The sequence below is a fragment of the Oncorhynchus nerka genome, linkage group LG15, assembly GCF_034236695.1.
Source record: "Oncorhynchus nerka isolate Pitt River linkage group LG15, Oner_Uvic_2.0, whole genome shotgun sequence".
Lineage (NCBI taxonomy): Eukaryota > Metazoa > Chordata > Actinopteri > Salmoniformes > Salmonidae > Oncorhynchus > Oncorhynchus nerka.
The window spans coordinates 8,322,661-8,337,382 of NC_088410.1; the positions used below are offsets into that span (position 1 = coordinate 8,322,661).

Below are 14,722 nucleotides of genomic sequence, written 5' to 3' on the forward strand. Positions count from 1 at the left end.
AAAAGAGACCCAGGAACCCCACCACTCCCCTCTGTACTGCCCCGACTGTGGGAGGAGTTTTGTCAGCCCTGGGATACTGAACGCGCACCGCAGAATCCACCAGCCCAGAATAATCCACACCACCACCACCACCGGTGAGCCGTCTCACTACTGCCATGACTGCGGCAAGACCTTCGACACCGCCCGCTACCTCAAAAAGCACCTCTTGGTTCACACAGCAGAGAGGACGCACCACTGTTCCCAGTGCGACCGGAGCTTCCTGAGACTCCAGCACCTCAAAGAGCACCAGAGAACCCACAGCGGAGAGAAGCCTCACTACTGCTCCGCGTGTGGGAAGGGCTTCACCAAGGTCCGACTGCTCCGGACACACCAGCGGCTGCATGCCGTGGAGGGGGCCGACGTCGTCCGGGATGGGGCGGAGACGGGGATGAAGGAAGGTAGTGGGGTGGTGATGTCAGCGATGGGGCGGAAGAGAGCGCTGAGAGTTCTGGCCGGAGTGGACTACTACTACTGCTCTGAGTGTGGGAAGAGCTTCTCCAGTGCGGCCTATCTTAAGGTGTGTCAAATAGAATCACTCTCACACTACGTCTGTTCCCCATCACCACCTGTATTGACAAGCCTATACAGTGGGCCTGTATTGACAAGCCTATACAGTGGGCCGGCCTTTCTGTTCTTTTCTTCCCCCAAGTACTTTATTAGTCCAGCACCTACGTTTTTGTTAAGGATGTGCGTATTGACCACAAACGTTTCTACAGATATCAAATCAAAGTTTATTTGTCACATATACACATGGTTAGCAAATGTTAACGCGAGTGTAGCGAAATGCTTGTGCTTCTAGTTCCGACCGTGCAGTAATATCTAACAAGTAATCTAACCGAACAATCACGCTGACATGCAGTTGCCAGACTTGGCTCAGTAGCTGTGTTTCACATTGAAATAGAACGAATAGAACGCACCTCCCCGTTCCAAGTCAATGATGTCATAATGGGTGAAATAGAACGTCAGTAGCTGTCTCTCCCATTGAAATAGAACGTCAGTAGCTGTCTCTCCCATTGAAATAGAACGAATAGAACGCACCTCCCCATTCCAAGTCAATGATGTCATAATGGGTGGACGGCGGTTCAGTTTGCCAGTCAAATTGCCCGGGTTGGAGGTTCCTAGCCCGTTCCGTTCATTCCATTTCGATGGTGTCTCCAAATAACCATGTACAATAGAAAACCTATTGTACATGAAACGTTCAGATAGAAATAGTCTATCTAGAACAAACATGCCTCTCTGACATGTAGCATACGGAATCACGTCGACTCTATTCATGGCATTTCTATTCCGCAAAGTTCAACAACTTTTCGGCTACTGAACGTGGCGGCCCTGTTGTTTCAACTTTGATGAACGATGCGTTTCTAAACACAGAGATCCTGTAAAATAAAGTTCTAATATGTAATTCTATGTTTCTGTCTCAGGTGCATCAGAAGGCTCACACAGGAGACAAACCATACCAGTGTGCTCACTGTAAGAAATCATTCAGCACGTCGTGGGGTTTAAAGGTTCACCGGCAGAATCGCTCTGGAGAGAAGCCCTACCAGTGCGCCGACTGTGGGAAGAGGTTCTCGGACCTGCGCAGCCACAAAGCCCACCGGAGCACCCACACTGGAGAGAAACCATACACATGCCCCGTCTGTGGAAAAGGCTTTGCCTGGCTAAAGAGCCTACAGAAACACCAGGCCACACACAGCAGCAGTGATGGTGGAGTCATAGAAGTACATATAGAATAATGTAGGATATCCTGGAGGGTTTCACTCCAACCCCAATCTAGCAGGGTAGTTACAACTACGGGACAGGAGGGTAGCTCTCCAGGAATACCTCTTTCACCTCTTTCAGGAATACCTAGGATAGGATAAAGTAATCCTTCTCACCCCCCCCTTAAAAGATTTAGATGCACTATTGTAAAGTGGCTGTGCCACTGGATGTCTTAAGGTGAACGCACCAATTTGTAAGTCGCTCTGGATAAGAGCGTCTGCTAAATGACTTAAATGTAAATGTAAATGTAGGAACAGGGTTGGGTTATAGGAGGGTAGCTCTCCAGGAACAGGGTTGGGTTACAGGAGGGTAGCTCTCCAGGAACAGGGTTGGGTTATAAGAGGGTAGCTCTCCAGGAACAGGGTTGGGTTATAGGAAGGTAGCTCTCCAGGAACAGGGTTGGGTTATAGGAGGGTAGCTCTCCAGGAACAGGGTTGGGTTATAGGAGGGTAGCTCTCCAGGAACAGGGTTGGGTTATAGGAGGGTAGCTCTCCAGGAACAGGGTTGGGTTAAAGGAGGGTAGCTCTCCAGGAACAGGGTTGGGTTATAGGAAGGTAGCTCTCCAGGAACAGGGTTGGGTTATAGGAGGGTAGCTCTCCAGGAACAGGGTTGGGTTATAGGAGGGTAGCTCTCCAGGAACAGGGTTGGGTTATAGGAGGGTAGCTCTCCAGGAACAGGGTTGGGTTATAGGAGGGTAGCTCTCCAGGAACAGGGTTGGGTTATAGGAGGGTAGCTCTCCATGAACAGGGTTGGGTTACAGGAGGGTAGCTCTCCAGGAACAGGGTTGGGTTATAGGAAGGTAGCTCTCCAGGAACAGGGTTGGGTTATAGGAGGGTAGCTCTCCAGGAACAGGGTTGGGTTACAGGAGGGTAGCTCTCCAGGAACAGGGTTGGGTTATAGGAGGGTAGCTCTCCATGAACAGGGTTGGGTTACAGGAGGGTAGCTCTCCAGGAACAGGGTTGGGTTATAGGAAGGTAGCTCTCCAGGAACAGGGTTGGGTTATAGGAGGGTAGCTCTCCAGGAACAGGGTTGGGTTACAGGAGGGTAGCTCTCCAGGAACAGGGTTGGGTTATAGGAGGGTAGCTCTTTTAATCCAGTTTGATTAAAAGCTTGAAATAAAAGTACAAATCCAGGTCAAAACACAGGGCCCTAATTATAGAAACACAACGTCATGCTCTCTAATTATAGAAACACAACGAAACACAACGTCATGCTCTCTAATTATAGAAACACAACGAAACACAACGTCATGCTCTCTAATTATAGAAACACAACGTCATGCTCTCACGTCATGCTCTCTAATTATAGAAACACAACGAAACACAACGTCATGCTCTCTAATTATAGAAACACAACGTCATGCTCTCTAATTATAGAAACACAACGTCATGCTCTCTAATTATAGAAACACAACGAAACACAACGTCATGCTCTCTAATTATAGAAACACAACGAAACACAACGTCATGCTCTCTAATTATAGAAACACAACGAAACACAACGTCATGCTCTCTAATTATAGAAACACAACGTCACGCTCTCTAATTATAGAAACACAACGTCATGCTCTCTAATTATAGAAACACAACGTCATGCTCTCTAATTATAGAAACACAACGTCATGCTCTCTAATTATAGAAACACAACGTCATGGTCTCTAATTATAGAAACACAACGTCATGCTCTCTAATTATAGAAACACAACGTCATGGTCTCTAATTATAGAAATACAACGTCACGCTCTCTAATTATAGAAACACAACGTCACGCTCTCTAATTATAGAAACACAACGTCATGGTCTCTAATTATAGAAACACAACGTCACGCTCTCTAATTATAGAAACACAACGTCATGCTCTCTAATTATAGAAACACAACGTCATGCTCTCTAATTATAGAAACACAACGTCATGGTCTCTAATTATAGAAACACAACGTCACGCTCTCTAATTATAGAAACACAACGTCATGCTCTCTAATTATAGAAACACAACGAAACACAACGTCATGCTCTCTAATTATAGAAACACCACGTCATGCTCTCTAATTATAGAAACACAACGTCATGGTCTCTAATTATAGAAACACAACGTCACGCTCTCTAATTATAGAAACACAACGTCATGCTCTCTAATTATAGAAACACAACAAAACACAACGTCATGCTCTCTAATTATAGAAACACAACGTCATGCTCTCTAATTATAGAAACACAACGTCATGGTCTCTCTTGGATGAGGGAATGTTGTGCCAGAAGGACATTAAAATGTCACATAACACCGGCTGGTAAAGCTCTCTCTTGGATGAGGGAATGTTGTGTCAGAAGGACATTAAAATGTCACATAACACCGGCTGGTAAAGCTCTCTCTTGGATGAGGGAATGTTGTGTCAGAAGGACATTAAAATGTCACATAACACCGGCTGGTAAAGCTCTCTCTTGGATGAGGGAATGTTGTTGTGTCAGAAGGACTGTTTTAATGACATCAAAATGTCACATTAGTATGTGACTTGTAATTATATATTTTAGATGTTTATATTCATACGCCAAATGTCGTTTGTAAGCCTAGTTTTTTGTTCTCTCAAAGTGTTCTTTGGATGGATTGTGCAACATGTGATGAGGGTATCTTTTTTTTTTTTTTTTTTTTTTTCGACAGCAAAATGTGCTCACTATAACATGAAGTGTATGGAGCAATGTTTGGTTTGGATCTGAAATGAATGGATGATGAAAATAAACATGGTCAGTTGTTGCACTCCGATCTGATATCTGTCTTTATTTTGTCGCTGAGTTCAGAGCACATGCTAACGTCTGGTAGCATAACATCTGATTTCTGTCTTTATTTTGTAGCTGAGTTCAAAGCGCATGCTAACGTCTGGTAGCAAAACATCTGATGTATGTCTTTATTTTGTAGCTGAGCTCAAAGCACATGCTAACGTCTTGTAGCATAACTTCTGATTTCTGTCTTTATTTTGTAGCTGAGCTCAAAGCACATGCTAACGTCTTGTAGCATAACTTCTGATTTCTGTCTTTATTTTGTAGCTGAGCTCAAAGCACATGCTAACGTCTGGTAGCATAACATCTGATGTATGTCTTTATTTTGTAGCTGAGTTCAAAGCACATGCTAACGTCTGGTAGCATAACAGTTTTCCACATTGTCACGTCTTCAACTCCGCTTTGAAGCCTTTCAAAAGCAGATCTGGCATTGGAACTGGAGGCGGAGCAAAACCACTCTGAGCAGTGGAGGCTGGTGGGAGGATCTATAGGAGGACGGGCTCGTTGTAATGGCTGGAAAGGATTGGAATGGAATGGAGCCAAACGTGGTTTACATATGTTTGTTTGATATCGTCCCATTTCAGACATTACAATGACCCAGTCTTCCTATAGCTCCTCCCACCAGCCTCCACTGGTTTTGAGGTGTGTAACCCCCATCCAAAACATGGCTGTAGTTACTAGGTGCACTACTTTAACAGATAAAGTGAACGATTTTGTTTAGTTTCATGACTTATCTTCATTGATTAATTATACTGTATTGACAAATATGGTTTAACGGTAACCTTTACACAAACATGATTGCCAACAGATTTGTCCAAGAGAAACAATTCACATCATAAACTAGGTTTCCATTCCAATTGGCGACAGATTTCCATGTTAATATTCTAGAATTAGCATAGATAAAATATGCGCATATTCCCACCAGTGGTGTTTCCACCAAACTGAATTGTTGCGAAAAAAAATCAGTGCGTGATGACGTAGTGAACGCAAAATGTACTTTGCCCACTTTAGTTTTCATGTACCGAATACATTTTTTCAATGTGTTTCCGTTGCATTTTCAACACTACGGATAGTTTTGTCACAAAAACTGTTGCGTTAAATAGCAAATGTTCCTAGTCTGGTTTTGGCACGTGCTCTCGATCCAGCAGCTCACAGAGAGAGTTTGGGTAGGTTAGTCTACAATAAAGTATGAGATTATGGATAAAGAGCGAGAATATTTTGATTTGTCAAAAGGCAATCAATCATCAATTATCATATCACCAGAATAAGACCCTCGACATTTATTGGAAAGGAGCATCAAGATCACCGTGCGCTTTCACCACCCTGTGAAGTTCATGATTTCTACGTATTTCATCTGTAGCCTAATAAACTGCTTGCTTTCCCGACGAGTCGTAGGGGAGGACCACACAACACGTCATCGCGTGTGTGACTCCAAATTTACTTCGATCTGATGGGTATTAATTATATCAATATTTGCACATAAGGCGTTTCCAGCGCCATTTCTCGCATAAATAATTTGACCGACACAAAAAGATCCCATCATGTCGACGCACAAATTATCTGTCGGCATTTATAAAATTGTATCAAAAATTAAACAGCTGTCATTATTTTTTGGGTTTATACAGTATGACTTCACACACATAAAAAAATGTAATGGAAACGTAGTAAAATGTGTCTTTCATGTAATGTCAGTTTCTAAACAACCTAAAAAATGTAATGGAAACGTAGTAAAATGTGTCTTTCATGTAATGTCAGTTTCTAAACAACCTAAAAAATGTAATGGAAACGTAGTAAAATGTGTCTTTCATGTAATGTCAGTTTCTAAACAACCTAAAAAATGTCCTAAAAAACAACAACATTTAATCAAAATGACCATTTTGTCGACGTCTTAAACAGAGCGTTGACCTTGTGTCTGCTCAGTACAACGACAGAACATTCTAATAGACATGTTGACATCACCACTGTGATGTCATCACTGAACGAGTAGAGTGCTAGCAAAGTAATGTTCTGTCTCTCTTTCCAATGATGTGGCATCCCCGAGGATGATAAATATATATATATATTTTTTTTTTTTTTTGAGGGGGCTTCTGAGTGGCACAGCGGTCTAAGGCACTGCATTTCAGTGCAAGAGGCGTCACTACAGTCCCTGGTTTGAATCCAGGCTGTATCACATCCGGCCGTGACTGGGAGTCCCATAGTGCGGCGCACAATTGGCCCAGCGTCGTCCAGGTTTGGCCGGGGTGGGCCGTCATTATAAATAAAAATGTGTTCTTAACTGACTTGCCTAGTTAAATAAAATAAAACAATTAAATAAAATGTCATGTCTGTTTCTAGCCAACTAAAATAAAAAATAAATCAAGACATCGTTACATCATCACGTGACGTAGAGTAGAGCTTGTCCTCGTCCTCTATGTTACTGAGTCCGCTACGTGTGGTGCTGTGGTCCGGGTTGAACTTCATATGTTCCTTCAGCTGCTTCAGCTGATAGTAACTCTTCCCACAGTCGTAGCAGTAGAAGGGCTTCTCTCCCGTGTGAATCCTCTGGTGCACCTTCAACTCCGAGGACGTGATGAAGGTCTTGTCACAGTCGGAGCAGGGGTAAGGCCTCTCTCCTGTGTGAGTCCTCAGGTGCACCTTCAAAGTAAAAAAAAATACACAATATAATTGTATTAATTAAATAAGAATTTCAGTATATAGTAGATAGCAAGTATTATGTTGTGTAAACTGAAATAAAATCCACAACTAAATAGTTATATTGTACCTTTAAGGTCCCCTGAGCACGGAAGGTCTTGTCACAGTAGGAGCAGGCGTAAGGCTTCTGGTCAGAGTGTATTCTCTGGTGGAGCTTGAGGTTGGACAGCTGTTTGAATGCCTTGTCGCAGTAGGAACAGCTGTGAGGCTTCTCCTGGCTGTGGATCTTCTCATGGACCCTGGAACAACAGATAATACATGAACCAGTAGTTCAAGTTCACTTGAATATCCCACATTGGGACATTGACTGGTTAAGTACTAGTAGTTCAAGTTCACTTGAATATCTCACAACGGGACATTGACTGGTTAAGTACTAGTAGTTCACTTGAATATCCCACAACGGGACATTGACTGGTTAATTACTAGTAGTTCAAGTTCACTTGAATATCCCACAACGGGACATTGACTGGTTAAGTACTAGTAGTTCAAGTTCACTTGAATATCCCACAACGGGACATTGACTGGTTAAGTACTAGTAGTTCAAGTTCACTTGAATATCCCACAACAGGACATTGACTGGTTAATTACTAGTAGTTCAAGTTCACTTGAATATTCCACAACGGGACATTGACTGGTTAAGTACTAGTAGTTCAAGTTCACTTGAATATCCCACAACAGGACATTGACTGGTTAATTACTAGTAGTTCAAGTTCACTTGAATATCCCACAACGGGACATTGACTGGTTAATTACTAGTAGTTCACTTGAATATCCCACAACGGGACATTGACTGGTTAATTACTAGTAGTTCAAGTTCACTTGAATATCCCACAACGGGACATTGACTGGTTAAGTACTAGTAGTTCACTTGAATATCCCACAACGGGACATTGACTGGTTAATTACTAGTAGTTCAAGTTCACTTGAATATCCCACAACGGGACATTGACTGGTTAAGTACTAGTAGTTCAAGTTCACTTGAATATCCCACAACGGGACATTGACTGGTTAAGTACTAGTAGTTCTAGTCCACTTGAATATCCCACAACGGGACATTGACTGGTTAAGTACTAGTAGTTCACTTGAATATCCCACAACAGGACATTGACTGGTTAATTACTAGTAGTTCAAGTTCACTTGAATATCCCACAACAGGAAATTGGTTTGTGACAGTTAAAAAAAATAATTAAAAGACATGACAACATTGAATCATAACAACAGAAAATACTAATAATAAAACAAACAGATGACTTAATAATAACTTTCTCCAGATAAAAACGTAGTAACTTTTTATTACAATGTCCGGTGGTTATTACGTTATCAGGTGAGTAACACATGGGCCCATACTCATAAAGCATCTCAAAGTAGGAGAGCTGATCTAGGATCAGGTCCCCTTGTACATGTGATGTTGTTCAGATCCAATAGGAGAGCTGATCTAGGATCAGGTCCCCTTGTACATGTGATGTTGTTCAGATCAGATCCAATAGGAGAGCTGATCTAGGATCAGGTCCCCTTGTACATGTGATGTTGTTCAGATCCAATAGGAGAGCTGATCTAGGATCAGGTCATCTTGTACATGTGATGTTGTTCAGATCCAATAGGAGAGCTGATCTAGGATCAGATCCCTCGGTCCAGTCATTTTAATCTAAAAGACAAAACGGATCCTAAATCAACACTCCTACTCAGACGGATTATGAATATAGGCCCTGAGTTACCTGAGCTCGCTGGAGGAAGGGAACTTCATGGGGCAGCTGCTGCAGTGGTACGGCTTCTCTCCTGTATGGATACGCTGGTGCTTCTTCAGATGGCCAGACTCTACAAAGGTCTTCCCACAGAAGGAGCAGGAGAACGGTCTCTCTCCGGTGTGCCTGCGCTCGTGGGATTTCAGGTTCCCCGTTTGGGCGAAGCCCTTAAAAATCAAATCAAATTGAAAGTGCATTTAAAATCACAACACTCTTTAGTCTGGAGTATTTACACTGAGTGCACCTACCTGGCACCTACCTGGCACCTACCTCAATACTCCGTTCAAAGGCACTTAAATATTTTGTCTCAAGGCTTAACAATCCTTCTTTAACCCATCTCCTCCTCTTCATCTACACTGATTGAAGTGGATTTAACAAGTGACATCAATAAGAGATCATAGCTTTCACCTGGATTCACCTGGTCAGTCTGTGTCATGGAAAGAGCCGGTGTTCACAATGTTTTGTACACTCAGTTTATACACCTGGCGACATGGGTACGAATCCTCTCTCTCTCTGTATCCGTCTCCCCTATACATTCCGACTATCACTGTCCATAAAAAAACTATAAATTACTACAAAATGTATTTTAAATTTGCAACACTCTTCACAGTAAAACAATCAAATGACAAGAAGTAAAAGCAAACCATCAGTAAAAGAGATTTAATAAAAGAACCAACCTTCCCACACACCTCACAGACGTAAGGTCTCTCTCCTGTGTGTGTTCTCTGGTGGGTCTTTAAAGATTTAATAAAAAGAACCAACCTTCCCACACACCTCACAGACGTAAGGTCTCTCTCCTGTGTGTGTTCTCTGGTGGGTCTTTAAAGATTTAATAAAAAGAACCAACCTTCCCACACACCTCACAGACGTAAGGTCTCTCTCCTGTGTGTGTTCTCTGGTGGGTCTTTAAAGATTTAATAAAAAGAACCAACCTTCCCACACACCTCACAGACGTAAGGTCTCTCTCCTGTGTGTGTTCTCTGGTGGGTCTTTAAAGCAGCCAGTATGGTGAAGCTCTTGTCACAGTCTGGACAGGGGAAGGGTCTCTCTCCTGTATTGGGTGAGGACACAAAACACACAACGTATTGAACTTGATTGTCTGATGATTGAATGCCTTTAAAAAAGGACCACTAGAACGACCTAAAACAATTCAACCCAAAAAAAAGTGGACAGAACTTGTGGCAAAACTATTTATTGACCAGATTGGTTGAGAACCCGACTCTTGATTTTTCACTTGATTGAACTTTGAAAATAAATTTAGGCTGAATACTTTCGAAAGGAACCAAAGTAAAAGAAACCTGTGTGTGTGAGTGTGTGTCTCTTCAGCTCGGCTGGTGAGCAGAACCTCTTGGCGCAGGCCGGTACGGAGCAGGGGTACGGTCTCAGTCGGGTGTGGATGACCTGGTGTTTGTCTAAGCTAACAGTGGTGGATAAACGCTTCCCACACCTAGAGCAGGGGAACGGCCTCTGATGACCGCCTTTGGTCTTGTTGGGCTTAGTCCCTGGGTTTGCTGAGATCTGGGGGCTCCTCTCCTCTTCCTCTCTGGATGCAGGGTCCTTGTCCGATGCCCCTCCACCGGCAGGGCCAGACCTGTGGTCGTTGTTATGGTGGGGGTTGTTCTTGTCAGGGGTGGCTCTAGGGCCATTGTCAGGGGTGGCTCTAGGGCCATTGTCAGGGGTGGCTCTAGGGCCATTGTCAGGGCTGGAGTCATCAGAACTGTGGCTGGTAATGTCAGAAGTAGGGCTTGGGTTGTCATCTGAGGGAACAGAGAAATCTCAGGTCAGATAAGAGGCTTAGTAACGCCATGGTAGCTCCTCTGTGATGCTGTACAGGATATACTATGGCTCCTCTGTGATGCTGTATAGGATATATTATGATTCCTCTGTGATGCTGTACTCACTAGTCTGTATAGGATATACTATGGCTCCTCTGTGATGCTGTACTCACTAGTCTGTATAGGATATACTATAGCTCCTCTGTGATGCTGTATAGGATATACTATGGCTCCTCTGTGATGCTGTATAGGATATACTATGGCTCCTCTGTGATGCTGTATAGGATATACTATGGCTCCTCTGTGATGCTGTATATGATATACTATGGCTCCTCTGTGATGCTGTACCCACTAGTCTGTATAGGATATACTATGGCTCCTCTGTGATGCTGTACTCACTAGGCTGTATAGGATATACTATGGCTCCTCTGTGATGCTGTACTCACTAGGCTGTATAGGATATACTATGGCTCCTCTGTGATGCTGTACTCACTAGGCTGTATAGGATATACTATGGCTCCTCTGTGATGCTGTACTCACTAGGCTGTACAGGATATACTATGGCTCCTCTGTGATGCTGTATATGATATACTATGGCTCCTCTGTGATGCTGTACCCACTAGTCTGTATAGGATATACTATGGCTCCTCTGTGATGCTGTACTCACTAGGCTGTATAGGATATACTATGGCTCCTCTGTGATGCTGTACTCACTAGGCTGTATAGGATATACTATGGCTCCTCTGTGATGCTGTACTCACTAGGCTGTATAGGATATACTATGGCTCCTCTGTGATGCTGTACTCACTAGGCTGTACAGGATATACTATGGCTCCTCTGTGATGCTGTATAGGATATACTATGGCTCCTCTGTGATGCTGTATAGGATATATTATGATTCCTCTGTGATGCTGTACTCACTAGTCTGTATAGGATATACTATGGCTCCTCTGTGATGCTGTATAGGATATACTATGACTCCTCTGTGATGCTGTATAGGATATACTATGGCTCCTCTGTGATGCTGTACTCACTAGTCTGTATAGGATATACTATGGCTCCTCTGTGATGCTGTATAGGATATATTATGGCTCCTCTGTGATGCTGTACTCACTAGTCTGTATAGGATATACTATGGCTCCTCTGTGATGCTGTATAGGATATACTATGGCTCCTCTGTGATGCTGTATAGGATATACTATGGCTCCTCTGTGATGCTGTATATGATATACTATGGCTCCTCTGTGATGCTGTACCCACTAGTCTGTATAGGATATACTATGGCTCCTCTGTGATGCTGTACTCACTAGGCTGTATAGGATATACTATGGCTCCTCTGTGATGCTGTACTCACTAGGCTCTATAGGATATACTATGGCTCCTCTGTGATGCTGTATAGGATATACTATGGCTCCTCTGTGATGCTGTATAGGATATACTATGGCTCCTCTGTGATGCTGTATAGGATATACTATGGCTCCTCTGTGATGCTGTATAGGATATATTATGATTCCTCTGTGATGCTGTACTCACTAGTCTGTATAGGATATACTATGGCTCCTCTGTGATGCTGTATAGGATATACTATGGCTCCTCTGTGATGCTGTATAGGATATACTATGACTCCTCAGTGATGCTGTATAGGATATACTATGACTCCTCAGTGATGCTGTATAGGATATACTATGACTCCTCAGTGATGCTGTATAGGATATATTATGGCTCCTCTGTGATGCTGTACTCACTAGTCTGTATAGGATATACTATGGCTCCTCTGTGATGCTGTATAGGATATATTATGGCTCCTCTGTGATGCTGTACTCACTAGTCTGTATAGGATATACTATGGCTCCTCTGTGATGCTGTACTCACTAGTCTGTATAGGATATACTATGGCTCCTCTGTGATGCTGTACTCACTAGTCTGTATAGGATATATTATGGCTCCTCTGTGATGCTGTACTCACTAGTCTGTATAGGATATACTATGGCTCCTCTGTGATGCTGTACTCACTAGTCTGTATAGGATATACTATGGCTCCTCTGTGATGCTGTATAGGATATACTATGGCTCCTCTGTGATGCTGTATAGGATATACTATGGCTCCTCTGTGATGCTGTACTCACTAGGATATATTATGGCTTCTTCCTCTTCCTCCTTCTTGACGTTGAACAACCCTGAAGGAAACACACAAGATTTAAATCACGGCAAGTTGTAAATAAACAAATCACAAAGAGAGAGAAGGCAAGAGCACCTGTACTTGGGTGAGCCACACCCCATATCTCTTCCTCCTCTTCTTCTGTTTTCACATGAGCAAAACTCAGGTATGTTGTTAGGGGCCCACAGTCCTCCTGCTTCACCCCCCTCAGGGTCTGCATTACTTGGTCTCCATGGATACCTTTGGGCCCAGAGGACCCTGGGAGTTTGGTCTCCTGAGAGAGAAGAAAACTGAAGTGGATTTGTCACTACAATTATTTCCAGACAAAGCATTTTTATGGTTACATGTAGCTTTCTTTAGTGTGCGTATATATATATATATATATATTTTTTTTTTAACTTTAATATATATATTTACTTTAACTTTTTTTTTTCTAAGCACATGCCGGCCAGGAACAGTTGTAATGAATATAGTTGTTCAGTTTAACTCAATTCTTTGGTAGGTACCGAACATATTTTAACATGATTAAGTTTGAAAAATGTGTGAATGCCAAGTTGAATGGCTGTTTCCTGGGCTTAAAGGATAATCGCAATATTCAACTGACTCCTTCGTAAACCCAGATTCTGGTTTATTCTACATCATGCCTGAACATGCATCTCTATACATATTCATTGATGGAAACTGCTAGCACCAACATGGTCGCTGCATATCACCATTCTAGCTATTTCACTTCACTTCTGTAACGGGAAATATAATGGCGAAACGTATCGATTAGACTGCTTCCACCGGGCAAGGAAACTGCTGCTTTGTTCAAAACCGCTGAACTGAGCAGAAATTTTAAAAAACATACGTCCACCTTCGAAACATTATACATGTTATATTTGAGTTTATTGTTATCTACTCACCACCACGTCCATTGTATATAGTAGTGCTCTTTAAAAAAAGAAGAAGCTCAGAATATGAAACAAACTGGTTGTTGTTTTTCTTCCGGCTTCCGCCTCAGTGTCGTCAGACGTGATCATCTAGACGAGAGTAATCAACTACCGCTTGTGATTTATCTTTTACTTCTGTCTTTTTACTGTTAACCTGCTAGCAAGTTTATAGTTGGCCGATGGTAGCTTCTTATCTTCCCATTTGCTAATCCAACTATTCAGCTATGAACTTCGCTTTTGTCTTACGTTCATTGGCCACGAGACTTCGTTGAACGGCGACTTTTGGAGATCACCGTCATATTATGTCCTGGGCAACATCGTAAGACTAACAGGTTAACAGGTTTAGCTACCGTTAGCCATGGCCCTGTCCTGGTTGACATGACAACTTTCCCGACCTGCTGATGATCCGTGTGTCATCCCTGTGATATTCCTGCCCGGTGGACCATTTTAAACAACACAGCATGGATGAGGTGACTGGAAACTTGTCAGGGGGAAGGAACCGCTTTCTTTCAATATATGAGTGTAAATATTTCATGTAGCTAGCTTGCTGGCTTGTCGCCGATGCTAACTAGTGTCTGCTGTCAGTTGAATTGTTGGTTGTAATAACAATGTCGTTTTTAGCTAATCACATAGTCACCATTTTATGTGTCTAGCGTTAACTGTGTTGTTTCGCAATATGAACAAAAACAGCAACAACTTCTTGATTTGAGTTTTTTAAAACTTTAGTATCCGGCAGGAGACGATACAGCACAGCAGTGTAGTGATGTTCCTAACTCAGGGTCCAGCGGACTAGACTGAACCAAGTGCTGAATTTGTTTAAATTGTTTACCTGTAAGGGTGAAGCCTAGCCTGTGCT

At 42.7% G+C, this 14,722-nt stretch overlaps 3 protein-coding genes across 6 annotated transcripts in view; 2 read left to right on the forward strand and 1 right to left on the reverse strand.

Annotated features, from left to right (window-relative positions):
• LOC115116552 (zinc finger protein 239-like) overlaps positions 1-4,554 on the forward strand; it is a 5,964-nt gene extending 1,410 nt beyond the window's left edge. The window contains exons 2-4 of one of the 2 annotated variants that reach the window (XR_010458627.1): positions 1-556; positions 1,461-2,526; positions 2,597-4,554. The exon at positions 1-556 is cut by the window's left edge and continues 97 nt beyond it. Coding sequence is in view for 1 of the 2 variants with exons in the window: in XM_029645045.2 (XP_029500905.2) it covers positions 1-556; positions 1,461-1,772 (868 nt within the window). In the remaining variant the exon portion in view is untranslated. Of the gene's footprint in view, positions 557-1,460 lie in introns of both variants that reach the window. The other variant, XM_029645045.2, reaches the window with a different exon arrangement.
• A 1,270-nt stretch (positions 4,555-5,824) lies between these two features.
• On the reverse strand, positions 5,825-13,946 carry LOC135559985 (zinc finger protein OZF-like). 2 transcript variants are annotated; one of them, XM_065000907.1, is made up of 8 exons: positions 13,840-13,946; positions 13,031-13,208; positions 12,903-12,953; positions 10,300-10,758; positions 9,946-10,052; positions 8,975-9,168; positions 7,330-7,498; positions 5,825-7,202 (listed from the first exon to the last, which is right to left on the reverse strand). In XM_065000907.1, exons 1-8 carry the CDS (start codon positions 13,849-13,851, stop codon positions 6,924-6,926), a joined length of 1,449 nt encoding a protein of 482 aa, XP_064856979.1. In that variant the 5' UTR covers positions 13,852-13,946; the 3' UTR covers positions 5,825-6,923. The 2 variants fall into 2 exon arrangements, with proteins under 2 accessions (XP_064856979.1, XP_064856980.1); XM_065000908.1 differs by having other exon boundaries at positions 13,031-13,224; positions 13,840-13,942.
• A 6-nt stretch (positions 13,947-13,952) lies between these two features.
• Positions 13,953-14,722, forward strand: part of LOC115118876 (zinc finger protein 850-like) — a 32,133-nt gene continuing 31,363 nt past the window's right edge. For both annotated transcript variants that reach the window (XM_065000900.1, XM_065000901.1), the window contains exon 1: positions 13,953-14,336. In XM_065000900.1, coding sequence (XP_064856972.1) covers positions 14,328-14,336 — 9 coding nt within the window. In that variant the 5' untranslated portion in view covers positions 13,953-14,327. The remainder of the gene's footprint in view (positions 14,337-14,722) is intronic.

Bases quoted from the DNA above. Each gene is read 5' to 3' on its own strand.
- LOC135559985 (XM_065000907.1), bottom strand. The intron at 10,053-10,299 runs GTTTCTTTTACT...CACCCAATACAG, and splicing joins ACACACACTCACACACACAG to GAGAGAGACCCTTCCCCTGT. The intron at 9,169-9,945 runs GTGTGTGGGAAG...TTGATTTTTAAG, and splicing joins AGAGACCTTACGTCTGTGAG to GGCTTCGCCCAAACGGGGAA.